This window comes from Eucyclogobius newberryi, unplaced genomic scaffold, assembly GCF_026437365.1.
Source record: "Eucyclogobius newberryi isolate DKJ021-1_F unplaced genomic scaffold, fEucNew1.0.hap1 SCAF_18, whole genome shotgun sequence".
Taxonomy (NCBI): Eukaryota; Metazoa; Chordata; class Actinopteri; order Gobiiformes; family Gobiidae; genus Eucyclogobius; species Eucyclogobius newberryi.
The window spans coordinates 30662926-30683683 of record NW_027315812.1 but is presented as its reverse complement, the minus strand read 5'-3'; the positions used below and the strand labels follow the sequence as shown (position 1 = coordinate 30683683).

At 41.8% G+C, this 20758-nt stretch overlaps 1 protein-coding gene across 1 annotated transcript in view; it reads left to right on the top strand.

Moving 5' to 3' along the window:
* Window positions 1-19363, top strand: part of palmdb (palmdelphin b) — an 80006-nt gene extending 60643 nt beyond the window's left edge. The window contains exons 6-8 of the mRNA XM_072451212.1: window positions 14114-16379; window positions 18905-18990; window positions 19124-19363. Of these exons, the coding sequence (XP_072307313.1) occupies window positions 14114-16379; window positions 18905-18990; window positions 19124-19204 (2433 nt within the window). The 3' untranslated portion in view covers window positions 19205-19363. The remainder of the gene's footprint in view (window positions 1-14113; window positions 16380-18904; window positions 18991-19123) is intronic.
* Window positions 19364-20758: the final 1395 nt, after the last annotated feature.

Below are 20758 nucleotides of genomic sequence, written 5' to 3'. Positions count from 1 at the left end.
AAAGCTGTGGGTTTATGTTTCTGTTCCTAACTGGCCTGACCATAAGCGATTTCAAAGAGGAACGTTTTAAGCCTGGACTTAAATGAAGAGACTGTGTCAGCATATTTAACATGGGCCGGGAGCTGATTCCATAACACAGGAGCTTGGTAGCTAAATGCTCTACCTCCTACAGTACTTTTAGAGACTCTTGGCACCACCAGAAGGCCGACATTCTGAGAGCGAAGAGCTCTGTTTGGATGATATGGTTCTATAGCATCTTTGAGGTAGGATGGGGCCATGTCATTTATGGCTTTGTAGGTCAAGAGTAGAATTTTAAATTTGATTCTAGACTCGGGAGCCAGTGAAGAGACTCCAGCACCGGCGTAATGTGCTCTCTTCTTTTTGTTCCCGTTAGTAATTTTGCTGCTGCATTTTGAACCAGTTGAAAGCTTTTTATGGAGCTTTTAGGACACGCTGCAAGCAGGAGTTACAGTCTAATCTAGTCGTTACAAATGCATGGATAAGTTTTTCAGCATCACTTTTAGGAAGGATTCTTCTGATTTTGGCTCTTGTTGTGCAAATGGAAATAGGCTGTTTTACAAGCTTGATTTATATGAGCTTTAAATGAGAGCTCCATGTCAAATAAGACTCAGAGGTTTCTTACAGTAGAACTGGAGGCTACACTGACATTGTCCAGTGTGACTATCTGCTCAGATAGAGCGTCTCGTAGATGATTAGGACCAGCACAATGACCTCGGTTTTTTCAGGGTTAAGAAGCAGGTAGTTTAGTGTCATCCAGGCTTTTATCTCCTTCACACAAGTACTAAGTCTGTCTACTTGATCGCTCTGATCAGGTTTCATTGATAAATACAGCTGAGTGTCATCTGCATAGCAGTGGAAGTTAATGTCATGCTTTCTGATAATGTTGCCTAATGGCAGCATATAAAGAGTAAACAGAATTGGACCGAGTACTGATCCCTGTGGCATCCCGTACGTTACTTTAGAGCAAGGTGAGGAGCTCTGGTTTACATTAACAAACTAGCTATCCGATAAATAGGATTTAAACCAGCTGAGGGCTGTTCCTCCAACACCTACATCACATTCTAACCTCTGCAGTAGAATGTTGTGGTCGATGGTGTCAAACGCTGCGCTGAGGTCCAACAGAACCAGGATTGAGACCAGTCCATCGTCAGCGGCTAATAACAAATCATTTGTGACTTTAACTAGTGCAGTTTCAGTGCTGTGGTGGGCTCTGAACCCTGACTGGAAAACTTCACATAAGTGATTGTCCTGTAGGTGGCGACAAAGCTGTTTTACTACAACTTTTTCAAGGATTTTAGAGACGAAGGGAAGATTTGAAATAGGTCTGTAGTTTACCAATAGGTCGGGATCTAGATTAAGCTTTTTCAGAAGAGGTTTAATGACTGCATGTTTGAAGGACTGTGGAACATAGCCACTTTCGAGTGAAGTATTTATTATATTAAGGATAGGGTCTATAATTAGGGGGAGAATGTCTTTGAGGAGTCTGCTTGGAATGGGGTCTAGGACACAAGTTGAGCTTTTAGAGGACATAATGGCTGAAGTTATCTCTGCTTGATCAACAGCTGTGAACCTTTCTAAGTTTACAGGTGGATTTATATGGGACGTTAGATTTACAGCTTGGGCTCGTTCAGGGCTAATAGCGGGGGTAATTTCATCTAATTTATCTCTGATTGTTTTTATTTTATTGTTAAAAAATAGGAGGAAATCATCAGAGCTGAGAAAAGATGGGATTGAGGGCTCCACTGCGCTCTGACAGTTTGTTAGCCTAGCTACAGTGCTGAAAAGAAATTTAGTGTTACTTTTGTTGACTTCTATTAGATTTGAATAATATCTGGTTTGGGCCTTACACAGAGCCTGCTTATAGGACAGCAGGCAACTTTTCCATGCTTTTAGGGATTCTTCTGTGTGAGAGCGGCGAAATGATCCTTCTAATTTTCTAACTCTTTTTTTACTAGTTCATTTTAAACTCTGCAGTCTTCATGTTTCACTCACTTATTCCCACCATCTGAAATATTCACTGTGGTGAGTTAATAAGCACTTTTCACAAGGCTTTAAGCCCAGAGTGAATAACAATAATAAAAAACATTATCATGCTAACAAACATTATCATGCTAACAAACATTAGCATGCTAACGGCGCACTTCCTGCTTCTTGGTGACTAAAACGCTTTCATAAACAGTTGCAGAGAAAGCTGTGGTCCCAAACAGATACTGTATAATGTACTTGAGCAAAACTGATTTGTACTTATTCTTCATGTATTCATTTTCTACAGCTTGTTGGGAAAGTTCACTTTCTACATGAACTAGTTCAGTTCATAGTTCACAAATTTTAAAATGAACTAGTTCCGTTCTTTTTTTCAATATTATGCAATATTTTTTCTAAATTATTTCCACAGCCCAAATACAACCACAGGCAGCAATTATTTTATTAGTTTGATGCTGAAAATATGTGTCAGATTTCATCTTCATATCCAATTTTGAATCCTTACCCAGGATTTACATTCACATTGAAGGGACAGACTTCCCCCATTTGTTGCTGTCCATTCAGCACCACACTAGCAGCAGATGCAGCTTTCAGCCCCACAGTATATTCTCAAAAACATGAGGGAAAACTTGCTGGGCAAAGTTTGCACAGAAATGTTAGATTGTTCCCATCCTCACCGACCGATAATAAAACTCACGTAACTGGTCGTAGGTCGACTCCTTGTAACTGGTCGTAGGTCGACTCCTTGTAACTGGTCGTAGGGCGACTCCTTGTAACTGGTTGTAGGGTGACTCTTTGCTGCTCTGTTGCTGTCGCGTCTGTGCTGCTTTTTGTTTTGATGCGCATGTGCAGCGCGGTGCGACTGCGCTATCGGCCTCTACAACTTCGGAGCTCTCACACTTGTCAGGCTCTGGTTGGGCAACTTAACGGTGTGTTTTTTAGCTGGAAGTCTAAAGAAATCTTACACCTTATTGAACAAAATTAAAAAGAACGAAGGTGCCGTTCACAGACACCAGAATGAACGCGTTCATATTATCATTTGTCAGCAGTAATACCGTTCGTTCAGGTCGCGTTCATAATTTTGTTGAACGCGACCTGAACGAACGGTATTACTGCTGAAAAATGATAATATGTTCATGAACTTTTGTTCAATGAACACGTTCAGGCACAACACTGCCTGTTAGGGTTCACAGGTTGTGATTTTAGGCCTTTATTTAATTAAAACAAAGGTTTTTACATGCACAGTATTTTTTTTCAATTAACTAGGACTATTTTTCATATTTCACAACTGTGTGGAGTTTGCATGTTTCTCCCAGTGTCGAGGTGGGTTTCCTCCAGACTCTCCGGCTTCCCCCATCAACTCAAAAAAACATGCACCAGGTCAAATCCTCCAGTGAAGGTGACCTGACCAAACCCAGCCACAACTGTGACTCTCTGACTCTCGTAATCCACAGAACTGGAGAATTTCAGCAGATGTTCAACCAACTGGGCTTTCACAAGATCATCTCACAGTGTCGCAGTCGCCCAGCACATCTTTGTTCATGTCCTGTTCTACCATTTCAGATTCTGCATACAGGAGGTTCTAGTGAACCATGTGTGTGAACGTGTTCTCTCAGCTTGGGATTTGTTCATAAACCACTGTATAATGTACTGTTCAGTGGATTTCTGCGTTGATTGCTGAATCAGGTCCAGTGTCGATCTGTTCACACTTTTGGTCAGGAGGCATCTTGGTTGACTTTGTGTCTTTATATGTGACACAGCCTTTGTGCTTGTGATTTCACCGTGATCGTCTGCGCATTAACACAAACAGGCCATCAGGAAACGCACGCAAATATTGCGATGAATGATCAAATGGAAACTTCTTTAATTCACTATCCAAAGACCCTAAAGCTCTAAGACAAATGTATTCATGTAGCACAAAAATGTCCCCCTTTAACACAAATAAAAGGAACTTGATAAATATTGAGCCCAAAATAATGACTGTTTGGACTTGAATTCTCTTATCTTACTGAACGTCTTTGTAAGTGCCTGTGATGGTAAAATATGTCTTTTTTTGGGCGTTTGAAGTGTCATGTTCTCCTGCTGTCTCTGGGCAGAAAACCTGCCTTGCAACATTTGCTGACATCGATAAGAAGATGACTGAGAAATCGTGGCTCTTTTTTTTTATATTTCGCAGTGATACATGGGAGTAAAAAATAAAATAAAGCTTTTGTGTCAAGAGCTGTGACAAGAGCTGCAGAGGGAGCTCTATTGCCCAAGTTACAGTGTGACTTAATGATCCTGCTGAGCCTGAGGGTTTCTCTGACTGACAGCTCTGAGCTCTGGCACTAAAACCATCTCTGTCTGAACCGCTCTGCTCCTGCTGCTCCTGCTGCTCCTGCTGCTCCTGCTGCTCCTGCTGCTCCATCTGAAAACTGCACCGTCCACAGAAAGACGTCAGAGCGCTTGTCAGTGAGCCAGGGTCAGATTTTGACCATAACGGCTTAGTTTATTTTCTTCTATGTTCCTTGCTCTGTCACGTATACACGTGCACGAGACAATTGTTGCCTCATCAAATGCAAAAGTCATGTATATGTATATATATATATTATTAACCCTAATAAAACTGAGTTTTTTTGGAATGCACATTTTACTATCCACAAACACTGTGTCTCATGTGTCTGCAGCGCCTCCACAGGTGAGCGCAGGGACTGAGGCTCTTAAGGGTCACTTTGGCATTTATACTGATAATTGTGTGGAAATACAAGGGTCTGAATTCTTAGGCTTGTCACTAAATTGTCTTTCTGCGTGACATTTGTTCCATTATAGCTCACACACGTGAGATTGTGTTGATTCTTAGCCTGATGTGTGTCTCAGCGTGGCTAATTTCATGGTTCTGTTCCGCCCTCTGGTCCGTTTGCGCTCACAAATCAAACGAACAGCTCCAGAGTTTGATTCAATCGGGCCGCAACTGACCTTTCCAACTGGACCAGAGTTTGTTTCTTTGGCTGTGATCAGAGTTCCATTGTGCGTTCACAATTACCCAAATGAACCAAACAGGCAAACAAAGCCTGCTTCAAATCAAAAGTGTACTGTGAATGCACCAAGTACATTTCTAAATATGGGCATTGTTAATTCAATCTCCAGGTAACATAAAACAACACCATTACAAAAGCCATTAAAGACTAAAATAAAGCATGATTCACTCCAACCAAATGCTCGCGCCTGTAAGTCCGTTTCACATGTAGTGCAACTGAAGGAATGTGTTCCATAATCTTGCTGAATCCCTGTAGTAGCAGTTGTGCTTGTGAGGAGCAGAGGGGGAGGACTTGGCGACAGCTTGTGGCCAGCGTCTCTGTTGGTTGTCATGGCGATGGTGTGGGTGTTTGGGTTAAACTTCCAGGAGAATGAGACTGCTTGGCATGGCTACAACATAAACAATTACCTCGGACACAGCACCCAAACAACCGCAATTTACACTGTGAAGTCCTAGAGTAAAGAGCGGGGTGAGAGCCAGATGAGGCCCGTCTGAGGTCTGAGTCACCTGAAGCCTCACATTTGTCCCAGTGCACAATTATACCACTGGTTAGACCAGTGTCCTATGTACCATACAGAAAATACAATTAAAATTGATATATTAATACCTGTACTTTTACACTAAATTTGAAGAAATGGTAAAAGTACAAAAGAGAATAAATGCCGGACTAACTTTAGATGGAGCAGTTTTGTCATGTTGCTCTCTGTGTCTTACTCTATTGTCCTGTCCATCAAAAAATATAACTAAAGACCAGTATAACAGGACACTTTGGTTTAAATGACTTTGGTACATAACCGCACCCGACTCATTTGGCAACACATTTGGCAACTCAGTGTTATAATAAGTGCCATTTAATATATGCCACGTTTTGACTGGTTCACCTTGGAGCGGATTGGTACAGTCCAAAGACCTGCTTTAGTCCTGCTTTAGACCTGTTCCAGACCTGTTTTAGACCTGCTTTAGACTTGCTTTAGTCCTGCTTTAGACCTGCTTTAGTCCTGCTTTAGACCTGTTCCAGACCTGTTTTAGACCTGCTTTAGACTTGCTTTAGTCCTGCTTTAGTCCTGCTTTAGCTCTGCTTTAGACCTGCCTTAGACCTGCTTTTGTACTACTTTAGTCCTGCTTTAGACCTGTTTCAGACCTGTTTTAGTCCTGCTTTAGACCTGTTTTAGTCCTGCTTTAGACCTGCTTTAGTCCTGCTTTAGACCTGCTTTAGCTCTGCTTTAGTCCTGCTTTAGCTCTGCTTTAGACCTGCCTTAGACCTGCTTTTGTCCTACTTTAGTCCTGCTTTAGACTTGCTTTGGACCTGCTTTAGCACTGCTTTAGCTCTGCTTTAGTCCTGCTTTAGCCCTGCTTTAGCCCTGCTTTAGACCTGCTTTAGTCCTGCTTCAGTCCTGCTTTAGTCCTGCTTTAGTCCTGCTTTAGTCCTGCTTTAGCCCCTGCTTTAGTCCTGCTTTAGCCCCTGCTTTAGTCTGGTAGATATGTTTTTTTTGTCTTTTTTAGTCTTGTTTAAACCAGGTCTGCTTTGCACTAGTCGAGTCAGGTTTCTGATAAACACTGGGTTTGCATTGCCTGGGTTTTATTACTTTTGTCCTGTTTTTAGTCATGTAATATGTGACTGACCGTGGCTAAACCAGTTACATGTCTACCTGGAGACATTTTGAGTTATTCACAGATTCTGAAAGTGTGAATTCAAAGCTTTCCAATGATGTCTCACTCATGTAGATCTGATAATATTTGAGTAAGTTGTGGTCATTTGAATGTATACAACTCTCAAACCCATTCACTGAGAAAACGGCCTCTAAAGTTTCTCACCTGAGTGAGTCAGAGGGGGGCTCATTTGCATCTCATTGATGAGCCCTCCCCCCTGTCACACTGACAGCACCTCCCCCTACAGCTGTCACTGAAGACTCAAGAGGAGTGTTGTTATTGAACTGGAAAATACTTGGCTCAAAGAATCAGAATCAGAATAGGGTTTATTGCCATTTGTCGATAAACCAAATTCACAGGTGATTCAGTGCAACACAAACACACATGAGGAAAGGACAAATAACTTATAGTAAGTTTAAAAAACACTCTTAATCGAGGAACTCTTATAAACAGATGCCAGGGCCAGGTATACAAACTGCAACGGGTCCATGACTTTGAGTATATGCGATATGAGATAATAGACATCATAGGTACACCATCAGAGTCCAATTAAGTCTGCAGCCTCTTTTGCACATCCTCTTCTGTGCTGTGACTCTCTGCGCTGGGCATGTGATGTCTTTTGCCTCGTCAGCACAGAAAGGCCTGATTTTTTCATGCAGGTAGGTCTGCCTGTCAATGTTCAGTCCAGGTGGGACCAGGACATGGAGATTGTCAACCGGAGGCAGAACAGCTGTAGTGCGTAGTAGCTGAAATTCCACTGGTTCTGCTCCACAGTGACTTTTTGCAAGCACCACACCTGGTCTCTTGGCATCAAAGCTGTAAACAAATAACAGGACATTTAAGAAATGGCTAACTATTTCACATGAAACACTCATTAACTCATTTTTTTGGTTTCAATATAAATACCTGAAGTGCTGATAGCTCTTGATCTTTGGAAGCCGTCTGAAGAAGGGACTCAGATGCTTCTGCCAGTCGAAGTTCTTGACGAACACTTTGCCATCCGCCGTTCCAACAAGCTGTGGGATATTGAGGTGAGACTCAGGAGAGCTGTTTTCCACGACCTGATGACAAGGGCGACAATGTAAAAAAAATGAGAACAGAAGAAAAATATCTGCACTGAAGCCAGGCTAATGTTTACACATTACAGTAGTCAAATAACATAAACTAACCTCAGCGATGTCTTCCAAAGTGTCAACCCTGGTCTTCATGTATGCTCGCTTGATAAGTCCAAAGCCACAATCAGGGGAGAATTTCGTGTGGCCAGCAATGAGGAAGTGGATGTCCATTGTGTGGTGAAGCTTGTGTCCAACACGCCAGGCAGCATACCACAATATTAAATTGTTTTTGTTTTGGCCACTGCAGTTGTCACAATGAAGATCCACGTATTTTTCTCCAACACCGAAGTTGTTGAAGAAATGATGCATGTAGCTCATGACTTCATTGCTTCCCTTACTTAACGACATGCCTTCATCGATCAGGAAATTGACCTGCTTCTGCATCCCTTCACAGGAGACACCAAAAAGGCCACATTTTCGTGGAGTCAGGAAATACATTGGCCCCGGCTGCAGAGGGTTGGACGGAAAGTGTACCTGTAGTAGACAGAGAGAGAGAAAGGAGATTAGATTAATACATATGACATTTGATTAAGACGTATATGTCTCTATAATTGCTATTCTGCATTTGCACTATTATTAGTACCTGCTGTGCAAAGTGGAAGCTGTAATGCATCCTGATGTCTTTGCTTGCTGGCGGTGAGGGTCCGAAAGACAGCACATTAGATTCTGTTGTCAGTCTGCAGCAATCAAAGTGTTGTAAAAAGTCCTCTCACTTTGCACAAGGGCAAGATGATGCACTTGCTTCTGGGCAACTTCAGATTTTCTGCAAATACTGTTATCTGATACATTGAATGGCTGGTCCATATCTTCAACTTTCACATTCTGCAAAAAAACGAAAATCACAAATTTGGGGGAAAAAAAGTAAAATGCTGTTTTTCTCAGTTTCACCGAGGCCGACATGGTCTGACAATTGCGGTGGCGGGGCACATATTGTTATGATATTTAGACTTCTCTGAAAGTAAAGTCTGATTTCTGTTGTTGAATTGTGCCACTGTGAGTTGTTTGTAGATCTTAAAGACTTAAAACATAAAATTGCGGAGTGATTTTGTAGTCCGGCCCCCAGACCATAGCACACGAGCATATCATTTGGGACCCCTGCTGTATGTTTATGTTGGTGTTTTGTTATGTTGGTGTTTTCAGAAAAATTGCTATTTTTCTGAAAAAACGTTGGTGGAAAGACCAAACCAGGTTTTCACCTCGTACAATCTGCACCTAAAAATATTCATTGAACTCTATAGATGTATACATTGTAACTTAAAGGGCCTGCAAGGTGTGATTTAAAATCATCTATTATGGTGGAAACGTGCTTTCTCTCCATCTAATTATGACCATGCAGACAGCACAATCTGATGTGAGGAAGAGGGACCATGGTCAGAAAGAAATCAGATGTATTTTGCTGTTTACACATTTTTAAAATTATATTATAACTCAAAATCTGACCACAGCCAGTGTCAGCTACATCTCATACAGAACATTCATATCATTTTCTTGTCTCGTTCTGTGAGGGTAAAGCAGGCAGCTGTGGCTAACTATCGCTTCTGTCCCCTTCTGAACTTGGAATATGAAGCTGCAAAACCATTTCACCCTCCTCTGTCCTCTGGCTCATAGAGAACGCAGTCAGATCTTTAGAAACATATCTCCGTCTCAGCCAGTGGCTCCAACTTGAACATGTGTCGCTGTGAAGAGCTGCGCGCTGCTGCCAGTGTGTGGGAGTGGGACTGCAGTCTTACATAAGCACAGAAAATGGCTTCGCAGCCCCTGTCAGCACATTCTGCCAGGGACCCTTCTCCCTCCTTCACTTTACTGTTTGCTTCTTGTGTGCACATTTTATTGAGTGTCTGCGTGATGTCACGCAGGCACTATATGTTCTTGTATTTCACATATTTTTATGATTATATTTTCCATGATTTTCCATTTAGCCAGTTTCAACTCCTTAACGCCTCCTCAACTCCTACTTTTGACATTTGAAGAACTTGTACTTTTTGCAGAATTGTCGAATTTTCAAAAGTATTAGTTTTCCCCATTTAAATGAATTTGGGCATTGAGTGTCTGCGGAATTCTTTAGACTTTATTCTTTAGACTTTTGTGACGGAGCCAGTCGAGCGAGAGAGAGAGAGAGAAAGGGGGGGAGGGTGAGAGGGAGAGGGAGAGAGAGGGAGAGAGAGGGGGGGAGGGTGAGAGGGAGAGAGAGGGAGAGAGAGGGAGAGAGGGGGAGAGAGAGGGGGGGAGGGTGAGAGGGAGAGAGAGGGAGAGGGAGAGAGAGGGAGAGGGAGAGAGAGGGAGAGAGGGGGAGAGAGAGGGGGGGAGGGTGAGAGGGAGAGAGAGGGAGAGGGAGAGAGAGGGAGAGGGAGAGAGAGGGAGAGAGGGGGAGGAAAAAAATTGTAAAGGCGGCGAGGGAGAGAGGGAGAAACGCAGACACTCCAGCAATGGCTTCAGCCATTGCAAATGTTCTAGTTTAATCTGCAGTGGATGTATGATTCATGTATAAGTATAGGGTCTTAAAAACTCCAAGAAGTATAGTTTTATCCAAAATGTACTCAATTAAAAGTACTACTAGAGTAAATGTAACCCAGCTTACTAGCTGACCCGAACACTAGGCTGCCGACCAATGTCTAAAGCTTGGGACATACTACGTTAGCTGCACGGGACCGCGCGTTGTAGGGCTATGACGGCGAGACCACAACAATCCCGTTGGCGGCGCCAGGTGACAGGCCACGGCACTAACCACAGAAACTACATTAAGAGTAAAAGATGATACATGATCAAATCTTATCAAACGAGAACAATAACTACCTGGAGAGCGGAACAGCCCGAAGTGGCATAGTCTGCCCACAAACCATACTGCCACACTTGCAACACGACGAGTTTTGTAATTGGCCGCTGTGTGCGTCAGGGAGGAGGATTATAACCCCGAGCTCCCACCGCATGCAATCCAGCTGCAGTGCAGTGACCGCAATGACGGCGAAGGTACTCCGGCGCTCCAGATCCTTTCTGTTGGATTGAAGTTTCACCGGACTGTCGCAGCCCACCACAGGCCTTTTCAGGGAAATTGTCAAAATGAGACTAGACAAACAGGAAATGAGTGCCAGTTAAATGCATCCAGCGGACTTTAAAAAGTCAAGCCCAGTGGTCCCCAAACTTTTTGACTCGAGGGCCACATTGGGTTCGAAAATTTGGCCGAGGGGCCGGGCCAGGAAAATATGGTGTGTTTGTGTGAACTAATTAATTACTATAAATTACACGCAAGATTTGACCTGTAACTTGTAACAAAGCAACAAATGCGAGGCTCAATGTACTAATTCCAGTTTTCTAAATGCATTAAACAATGATTGATTATCTACTGTCTTCTACTGTCCACTTCCTGCTTGATTGCCCCCGGTGGCCGTTTGTGGTGAATTTTATTTTCTGCGCACCATAGTGCAAGCAGTGCGCAGCTTAGAGCGAACAGTGCCATCTCTTGGGGAAATGTGGGCATTACAGGCGAAAGGTGAAATGAACAGCCACAGTATTGTGAGTTTGAATCCAGACTCCGACATTTGCTGCATGTCCTCCTTTCTCTCTCATCATTCCCCTTCCTTTCTTTCTCATTCCATCTACTGTCTACTGTCTACTTTTTTTTTTTTTTTTACTTTTAATTTAACTTGGACAAGCTTGACGGGCCGGATGTGGCCCGTGGGCCGTAGTTTAGGGACCACTGGTCAAGCCCATCCATTCACTCTACTAGATGTATTACATCATAACCGGTGATACGGGGACACAAAGTGTGTTGCACCGCATCATATCTGTTATTCCAGGCCATGGTCCATGAGAGATAAATTGAAATAAAACATGTGGCATTTGGCCACACCACCAAGCCTAGTTACATGTCAGATCTGTGGACATGTGATAAACACAGCAATAAACACATCTGTAATTGAATACATGCAAGATAGATATGTTTAATGCCATTGTGGAACATTCTAGGCAAAGCATTAAAATCTCCATTGAGAATAAGCTACATAGTGCACCTTGATGAAGAAGATGCTGCTCATGGTCAAGAGGATAGCAGTGTTCATGATGCACTGTCCTGTCCAATAAAGCCTAAAGGACAAAAAATACTTTAAAAAAATAACATAAAGAAAGGATTTGTCCTTTCTCTTCTTCTCAAAAAAGATTCTTAGACATCTGCACAGCTGTACAATAGTTTTATTGAAATATAAGACTAACACTTTAAACAATTAGCAATAATTAAGCCCTGGCACTACCGGGCCCCCAAGCCCACCTTTGCTTAGGGCCCCCTGAAGGTTAGGTCATTGACCTGTGTTGTCTTTTTTTGTTTTTAGTCTGAGTGGTCTGTATGTGTTGGTGTTCTGCTACTGCAAACCAAATGGCTCCTCTGGGATAATAAAGGCACAGCACTCTCATGGTGCATCGTTTGGAGAGAAGGAGGAGTGGTGCATATGAACAAGACCGACCCAAAAGTGAAGTAAACACCATCAAATGTATTTTGTTCGCCCGTAGTTCAGAGTGTGTCATAGTAAGTAACACAGAAGGGGACTCTCTCTGTCGCTCTTCCTCCTCAAGTGTTTCATCACGTTCATTTCTAAGTACAGTTTGAAGGCTGTTCTTGGTGTAGGGACTGTGGCAGCACAAAGCATCATGGGGTGTTATTTTGTCCGTGTCTGGTGTTAAAGGGATCACAGAACAGTTTTATAAGGAGTCTACTCAGTAAGTTGTGTTGGTGAACTATAATATGCAAACAATTACTGCAACTATTGAATCAGCATCGCAATAACGGTTGTGAATAATGAGCTTGAATATGCAGTATGTAGGTGGAGGTCCTTGTGAATGAATCACAATGAAGCCAAGATGTAATAAGTCACACTGTGGGATATATATGGATGCACATGAGACCAATTAAGACATATTAAGCAAAATATAAGAATGTGTGTTTGTGTGCTTTTATACTGTTTCTTTTCATCTTAATTCAAGAGGAAAGACAGGTGAAATATTGCATGCATTTATCTTTCGGAAAAGCAAAAGCAGTTAAACTTGTCTATTAAGATTGTTTCTGTGTCTCACCTACAGTCTCTAACCTAGCATTTTGTTTATGGCTCATCCCAGTGTCTTGGAAGGGAGTTGAAGAAAACATGTTAATCCATTGTAAATAAATTGGAAGACCTGGTATTTAATAATATACCCATTAAACGATGTATGATAATTTCAGTCCAATAATAACAGAAACTATGCTTGCTATATTCAAATTGTATTCGAAATTCTTCAACCAGCAAGAAGCTCATATTCAGTCTGCATCTACACAACACTCTGCACTGCATTTTTGAGACAGTAATCCCTCACTTACCAATAATAGTTCTATTACTAAATACACGTGTACAACAGTATGCTGGTGTATGAATGAGTGTGTTGTGAGAGTGAATGCAGAACAACGGATGAAAATTAGCCCATGGCTAATCCAGCGTGTTTACATCATAACACATCATCATGTTCATTAACATGCACTGTCCCAACCAAAAATAAATAAATGAATAAATTAAATTAAATGACAGTTCAGCTGTGCCATTATACATACTTAGGCAGACAAACGTCTTTATTGCTTTCAGATAAAACATGATCTGACATTGCTAACATGCAACACTGGCTCTCCTAAATACAAAAATCTAAAAGATACATTTGTTAAATGGGTGGGCTGGGAGGTAATGGTAGGATGAGGTTGGGGAAGATTGTGTCGGTACAGAAGAAGCATTATTTGCATGCTCATTTTCCATATCAACTGTATATTTTTATGTTTTGCTGTTGTAGCTTTTGACATTCAGCCTTCCAGACATATATTCTAAAATAATTTGTACTATCAGTTCTATCCCTGATTTGTCTTTAATTCATTATGATGCTCAGACAAAGCCCCCTATAGGTCTGTGTCTCTGAAACTGTGCTTTAAATCTTGTAGCAGTATGCAGTCATATTCCAGTTTTAAAGGTCTAGGCTAATATTTCCCATTTAATGACTCCCTAAAACTTCCTTAGCATGTTTATCTATAGCAACTGTACATTTGTAGATTTAAATTTCTACTTAAAGTACTAGAAAAATAGGAATTACAATAGATCCAAGCAGGATACACATCAATCTTGCTGGAATCTAGTAACAAATACAGAAGGAAGACAACATAGCGATTCATGTTTAATCTGTGTCATGTCACAATCATTTCATGACCTGCCCATTGCGGGGAAAAAAGTTAATCCATATGTGTTTTTAAACCGTTGAGCTTTCTAATAAAGAACTATTGATTTCTCTGTTCTCTGTCATAATGCACTTTATTTCCCTCTCTCCCCAGACGGCTGCCTTGGTGGACACAGCGGTACATGGAGGAGAACTGAACCAAGGTTGCAGCATAAGTGAAAATCATAACTCAATTTCTGTTACCATGGAGACTGGCGAACAATCAAATGCCGGACTGGAGGAAACACTGTCTGCTTCCTTTGATCAAGACGGGGCTTCGAGCGCTGATGAACAAGTTTACTTGAAGAATGACTCACCAGATTCCCCAGGTCATGAGCCATCACAAGACCCATTATTACCCAGACCATCAACTGAAATCAAATTACCTGACACTCCAGAAAAATCTAGCATCCAGGATCAGAAAGTTCTTACAGTAGAAGACGGCCATGACGGGCTCAATCGAAATGAATCCATAAATTCTTCTGATACATTGTCCAGTGCTGATAGTGTGTATGAGAATGAGGCTCATAAGAAAAAGGATTCATCACCAGTGTCAGAAGATATTCTTGAGGTGCAACTTGAAGAACAGCCTTTAGAGGAGGATGAGCAACATCAAGACCTTTCGGGAATACAACTTGATCCTATGGAGGATGATTTCCCAGAACCAGACATGGAACTGATTCAGGGTCTAAGTTTGGAACCACTAGAGGATGAGTTCCCAGATCTGGAAATTCTCCCAGACCAGTTTTCAGATCAAGAACTAAAGCAATACCAAGCGGCTTCCCTTTACAGAGACTCCATCCTAGACTTGGATCCGGAATTTGGCCTGGACGCAGAACCATACCCAGACCTTGACATGTTCCCTGGTCATGAGGCGCAGGAGCTTGATCCGGATGACGTGCCAGACTACCTGAGGGAGCACCAGGACGAGTGTGATGTCCTGTTCCCTCCCAGTAGAGACGAATCCGAATTGGAACAACGTATCCGCGAAGAAGTAGCGTCAGATGTTTCCAACGGATCCTGTCACGAGCTGGACCCAGAAGACATGGATGAGTGTTTGGGAGTGGAGGTTGGGGCAACGTCATCGGACAGCGATACAGATGATAAATGGAGGACAATATTCTCCTCATCCATAAACAAAGAAGATGATGATTCCTACTTGGATAGTCTCCAGTTGAGCGCTCAGGATCTCTTTGTGAAAAAAGTGGAGGTGAATGATCTGGTTGAAGAAGATCATGGTCGTATTGAAGTCCGTTTGGATGTGCCACATACGGAGGAGGTGATAGAGCAACCAGAGGAGGTGGTATCCATTCCGGTGCCCTCACAAGAAGTTAAATATAATCTGTTGGGTATTCAGAGCTTGTCAAAAATCTCTGAAGACGACGGTGAAAATGGAAGGGATGCAAATCAGAATGTAAACATATATCAGGAACATTACGAGAACATTAACAACAGCATGGGAATGAGTAAAAAGGTCCCCAAAGACTTCTGTGTCATTCAGGAGACCAAGAGTGAGAACGTGAGTATGGAGCATGTGGACTTCCAGATGGCTCGCAAACAGTGGCGTGAGATGGAAGAGCAGACCAAGAATAAGGTCTATATCCCCAGTACCAAGCAAGCCCCCCTCCACAGCAGCCACAGCTTCATGTACACGCCAGTCCGCAACATTGAACGAACAAACAAGAAAGGCCACAATCTTGAGAATTTGAATCTTTTTGGAGAGTATCCGAATACTCAGTTCAGTCCTTGCTCAGAGGATTCAGGTCTGGGTGACTCCAGCTACAGATCTCCATATGAAGATGTTGAGACGCCAGTGGAAAAGGAGATTCGGATGTCCATGGAGCGAGAGGAGAACTTCAAGAGAGAGAGAGGACTGTCCCGGATGGGTAAATCCACAGACTGTGCCCCATCACGAGGTATGCCCAGGTCCATCAGCACCCCTCTAACGCCATCCTTTATCATCACGTCTTCGCCAACCAAAGATGTATGCGATGTCTCTGCGCATAACGTCATCATAGTGGACCCTGCCAATGAGTCCAGCCAGAGACTGGGCAAAGACCTTGGGGCCTGTTCTGCAGAGTGGCGTTCAGAGGATACCAGCTCAAATCTCATAATTCTGGAGACGTCAAACCTGATCATCCGTAGCGCCTCCGAGTACTCCCTCAACAAGGTCTGTGATCAACCTGAGGAGAAGATATTTCTGAACAACCCTTTCTTCAAGTTGCGCTCAAGAAGCACCATCTCGCTGGTGGATGAGGAGATCAAACAGGCCAAGCAGAGAGAGGAGGAGCTGAGAAAGGAGAGAGAGGAGAGGTCTGAGCTGTACAGCAAGGATCGCTTCTTATCAAACCACAAGGACACGTTGTCGTTTGACATATCTGGTAAGTTTAATGATATCCCAACTATAGTTTGTGTGCCTTAGAGCTGCAATTTTTTTTAATATAGATTCATCGTCAGTTCTAATAAATCTATTCTGTCAATAATCTGAATTTTATGCTAACCCTAAACCTGATTGAAGCCGCTTGCTCCTGTCTGTTTGTTTCCCCCTCTGTGTGCTGCCTCCTCCTCTCACTCAGAGCAGCAACAGTCACACTGTTCACTGCTGGAGTATGTGTCAGAGGCTTTGTTTTGTTGGGTTTTCTAGAAAAGGCATTCATACACAACGTAACAGCAGTGCTTCTATTTCGCTGGAACATTTATTTTGTGTTCAATGGAGATAACTTCATGCTACGTACTTGAAAAGAAACTTAGGGGAAAAACATACATACTAACTATTGGAAAATATCTCCACTTTGTGTCCCTGCTGAGAATTGAATCAGGTGGGCTGTAGAGTCCTTCTGCAGCTAAACACAAAGCTACATGAACAGTACATACATACTAACTATTGGAAAATATCTCCACTTTGTGTCCCTGCTGAGAATTGAATCAGGTGGGCTGTAGAGTCCTTCTGCAGCTAAACACAAAGCTACATGAACAGTACATACATACTAACTATTGGAAAATATCTCCACTTTGTGTCCCTGCTGAGAATTGAATCAGGTGGGCTGTAGAGTCCTTCTGCAGCTAAACACAAAGCTACATGAACAGTACATACATACTAACTATTGGAAAATATCTCCACTTTGTGTCCCTGCTGAGAATTGAATCAGGTGGGCTGTAGAGTCCTTCTGCAGCTAAACACAAAGCTACATGAACAGTACATACATACTAACTATTGGAAAATATCTCCACTTTGTGTCCCTGCTGAGAATTGAATCAGGTGGGCTGTAGAGTCCTTCTGCAGCTAAACACAAAGCTACATGAACAGTACATACATACTAACTATTGGAAAATATCTCCACTTTGTGTCCCTGCTGAGAATTGAATCAGGTGGGCTGTAGAGTCCTTCTGCAGCTAAACACAAAGCTACATGAACAGTACATACATACTAACTATTGGAAAATATCTCCACTTTGTGTCCCTGCTGAGAATTGAATCAGGTGGGCTGTAGAGTCCTTCTGCAGCTAAACACAAAGCTACATGAACAGTACATACATACTAACTATTGGAAAATATCTCCACTTTGTGTCCCTGCTGAGAATTGAATCAGGTGGGCTGTAGAGTCCTTCTGCAGCTAAACACAAAGCTACATGAACAGTACATACATACTAACTATTGGAAAATATCTCCACTTTGTGTCCCTGCTGAGAATTGAATCAGGTGGGCTGTAGAGTCCTTCTGCAGCTAAACACAAAGCTACATGAACAGTACAAACACTGTCACAGAAACACAATGCACAAATACAGTAAAACTGGTAAAACATGGCAGCTCACAATATATAAAGCAAAACCAGCAAAGCCAGTTCATGGCTAGAATCTGGCATGTTTACATCATGTGTATCATGTATGTTCATTAAAGATCCCATATCATACTATTTTTGCTGTTTTGTTGTCCACCCTAAAGGTATATTTGATGATAATAAGTGTTGTGCAACACCCATAACATAATAGTTATGAAATATCACCCATATCTTGGACCCCGCTCACAAACCCGGAAATGCCTCCCCCACCCACCCCGTGACGTAGCCTAGCGTGGAGATGGTGGTGGTGTAAACAGAGGCTGAGGCGTGCTCAACTGTGCTTAAATAGCTGCGGTTCCTCTCGAGCGCGGCGGCAGGGAGAGGGGGGCGTGTTACAGGTACAGAGTGCTTCCTGGAGGAGGGGCTGAAACAGCATGCTACATTGCATAACTTACCCGGGGTGAGTTATGCAATGTAGCCCCCGTTCGTCTGCTCATCCGAGGAGAAGGATAGAGACTGTTCTCTAGCTAAAGACTGTAGGGATCAATCAAAAAAACACTTTGGGCACATATACGAGGCACTGTAAGAAGGTTAAAAGCTCTGAAAAGTCAATTTTGCATGATAAGGGACCTTGTACATGTACTGTCCCAACCAAACAAACAAAATAGTAATAATAATAATAAAGCTCCACATTTTATATGAAAACGTATAGTAAGACATTAAGATGTTCATGCATCAACTCGTGTGCCGCTTAATCGTAATATAATTATGAGACACACACAGATATGCAGCCCTAGGGCACATGATGTCTTAAATAGCCCATAGTTAATAGCAGTGGGAAACAGCTCATTTGCTGTCAATTGAGTGTCTTTATGGTTAGTAACAATCAATTACTAACATTGGCACAGTAAAAATGTATTGTCATAATGTCCTAGTAATACAGACAGAGTTGGTGTCCATCCATTAAGATACAATTTTCATGCAGAATATTTTCAGACTCAATCATGAACAAACAAATGATCAGCTTCAATGGCTCTTGATTTTCCTTTTGCAAATACCAAAAATAGTGCCTCTCAAACCTTGGCCCTAACATTTGCCTCTACCATATACCACTGTGTTTCCCTACAGAGCCAGTCAAGTGTAAGTCCTCTCCATCGTCACCCATGAAAACGGCTTACAAGATGGACCGCTCCGTCCTGTCATGTGATCACAGAGTAAGTGTCTAATTCTAAAGTAATACTACTTATTTCATTGCACAAATAATATAAATTACAAATGACAAATTAGGATACCATAAAGTACTACCTTAACCTTGATTGTGAGTCCTGACCACTGCTTTGTGTCCAGTTCCCAGAGGCCTTCAGCGGAGTGCGGCGTAAGAGTGCCATGGCCCAGCGCTGGGAGGCCGGAGAGTTCAACAAGGACTAGCACGCTGCCCCCTACAGGACGTCATGTAACACTTCACAATCTCCACATGTTTTCTATATGTTATTGCACTGCAGATTCTTATTGTGGGTTGAATTTGCCTTTGTGATGCTTTCTTTATTCCATCTGTGGCATCTAGTCCTGTTCTGACCACATACACCATGTCCACAGAGCACAAGAAAGTACTGCGATGTATGATCAAGTACATTCTACATATGAAGGTACTATACTTTATGTCCAAGTACACAAAAAGCACAAGAAGGTACTGCACTTTATGTACAAGTGCTTTCAACACATTAAGGGACTATACTTTATGTCCAAGTACACACAGCACAATAAAGTACTGCGAAGTACACTTCACTTTATGTTCAAGTACACTGTACACATGAAGGTACTATACTTTATGTTCAAGTACACTGTACACATGAAGATACTTTACGTACAAGTACACTCTATACATGAAGATACTATACTTTATGTACAAGTACACTGTACACATGAAGATACTTTACATTATGTCTAAGTACACTCTACACGTTACGATACTGCGCTTTATGTACAAGTACACTCTAAAAATGGAAGTTCTATACTTCATATTCACGTACACTGTACACAGGAAGTACTATACCTTATGTACAAGTACACTTTACACAAAGAGATACTATACTTTATGTACAAGTACACTCTAAACATGGAGATCCTATACTTTATGTACAAGTACACTCTACACATGGAGATACTATACTTTATGTTCAAGTACACTCTACACATGGAGATACTATACTTTATGTACAAGTACACTTTACACAAAGAGATACTATACTTTATGTACAAGTACACTCTAAACATGGAGATCCTATACTTTATGTACAAGTACACTCTACACATGGAGATACTATACTTTATGTTCAAGTACACTCTACACATGGAGATACTATACTTTATGTACAAGTACACTCTACAAAAAGAGATACTATACTTTATGTTCAAGTACACTCTACACATGGAGATCCTATACTTTATGTACAAGAACACTCTACAAAAAGAGATACTATACTTTATGTACAAGTACACTCTACACATTGAGGTACTATACTTTATGTACAAGAACACTCTACAAAAAGAGATACTATACTTTATGTTCAAGTACACTCTACAAAAAGAGATACTATACTTTATGTTCAAGTACACTCTACACATGGAGATCCTATACTTTATGTACAAGAACACTACAAAAAGAGATACTATACTTTATGTACAAGAACACTCTACACATGGAGGTACTATACTTTATGTAGAAATACACTCTACACATGGAGGTACAATACTTTATGTAGAAGTACACACTACACATGGAGGTACTTTAAACTCAGATGCAGGGATCAGCTCCAGGTGGAATAGAATGTGCCAATGCATTTTGTACAAACAGAAATATCAAAGTTTAACTAAAGCTAGATGGTTTTCTAGAGAGTAGTTGATTTATGTCTTACTATTTTAGTAGTTATTATGAAATATGTTATTATATTGTATTTCATTAAAAACATTACAATTTCAGTT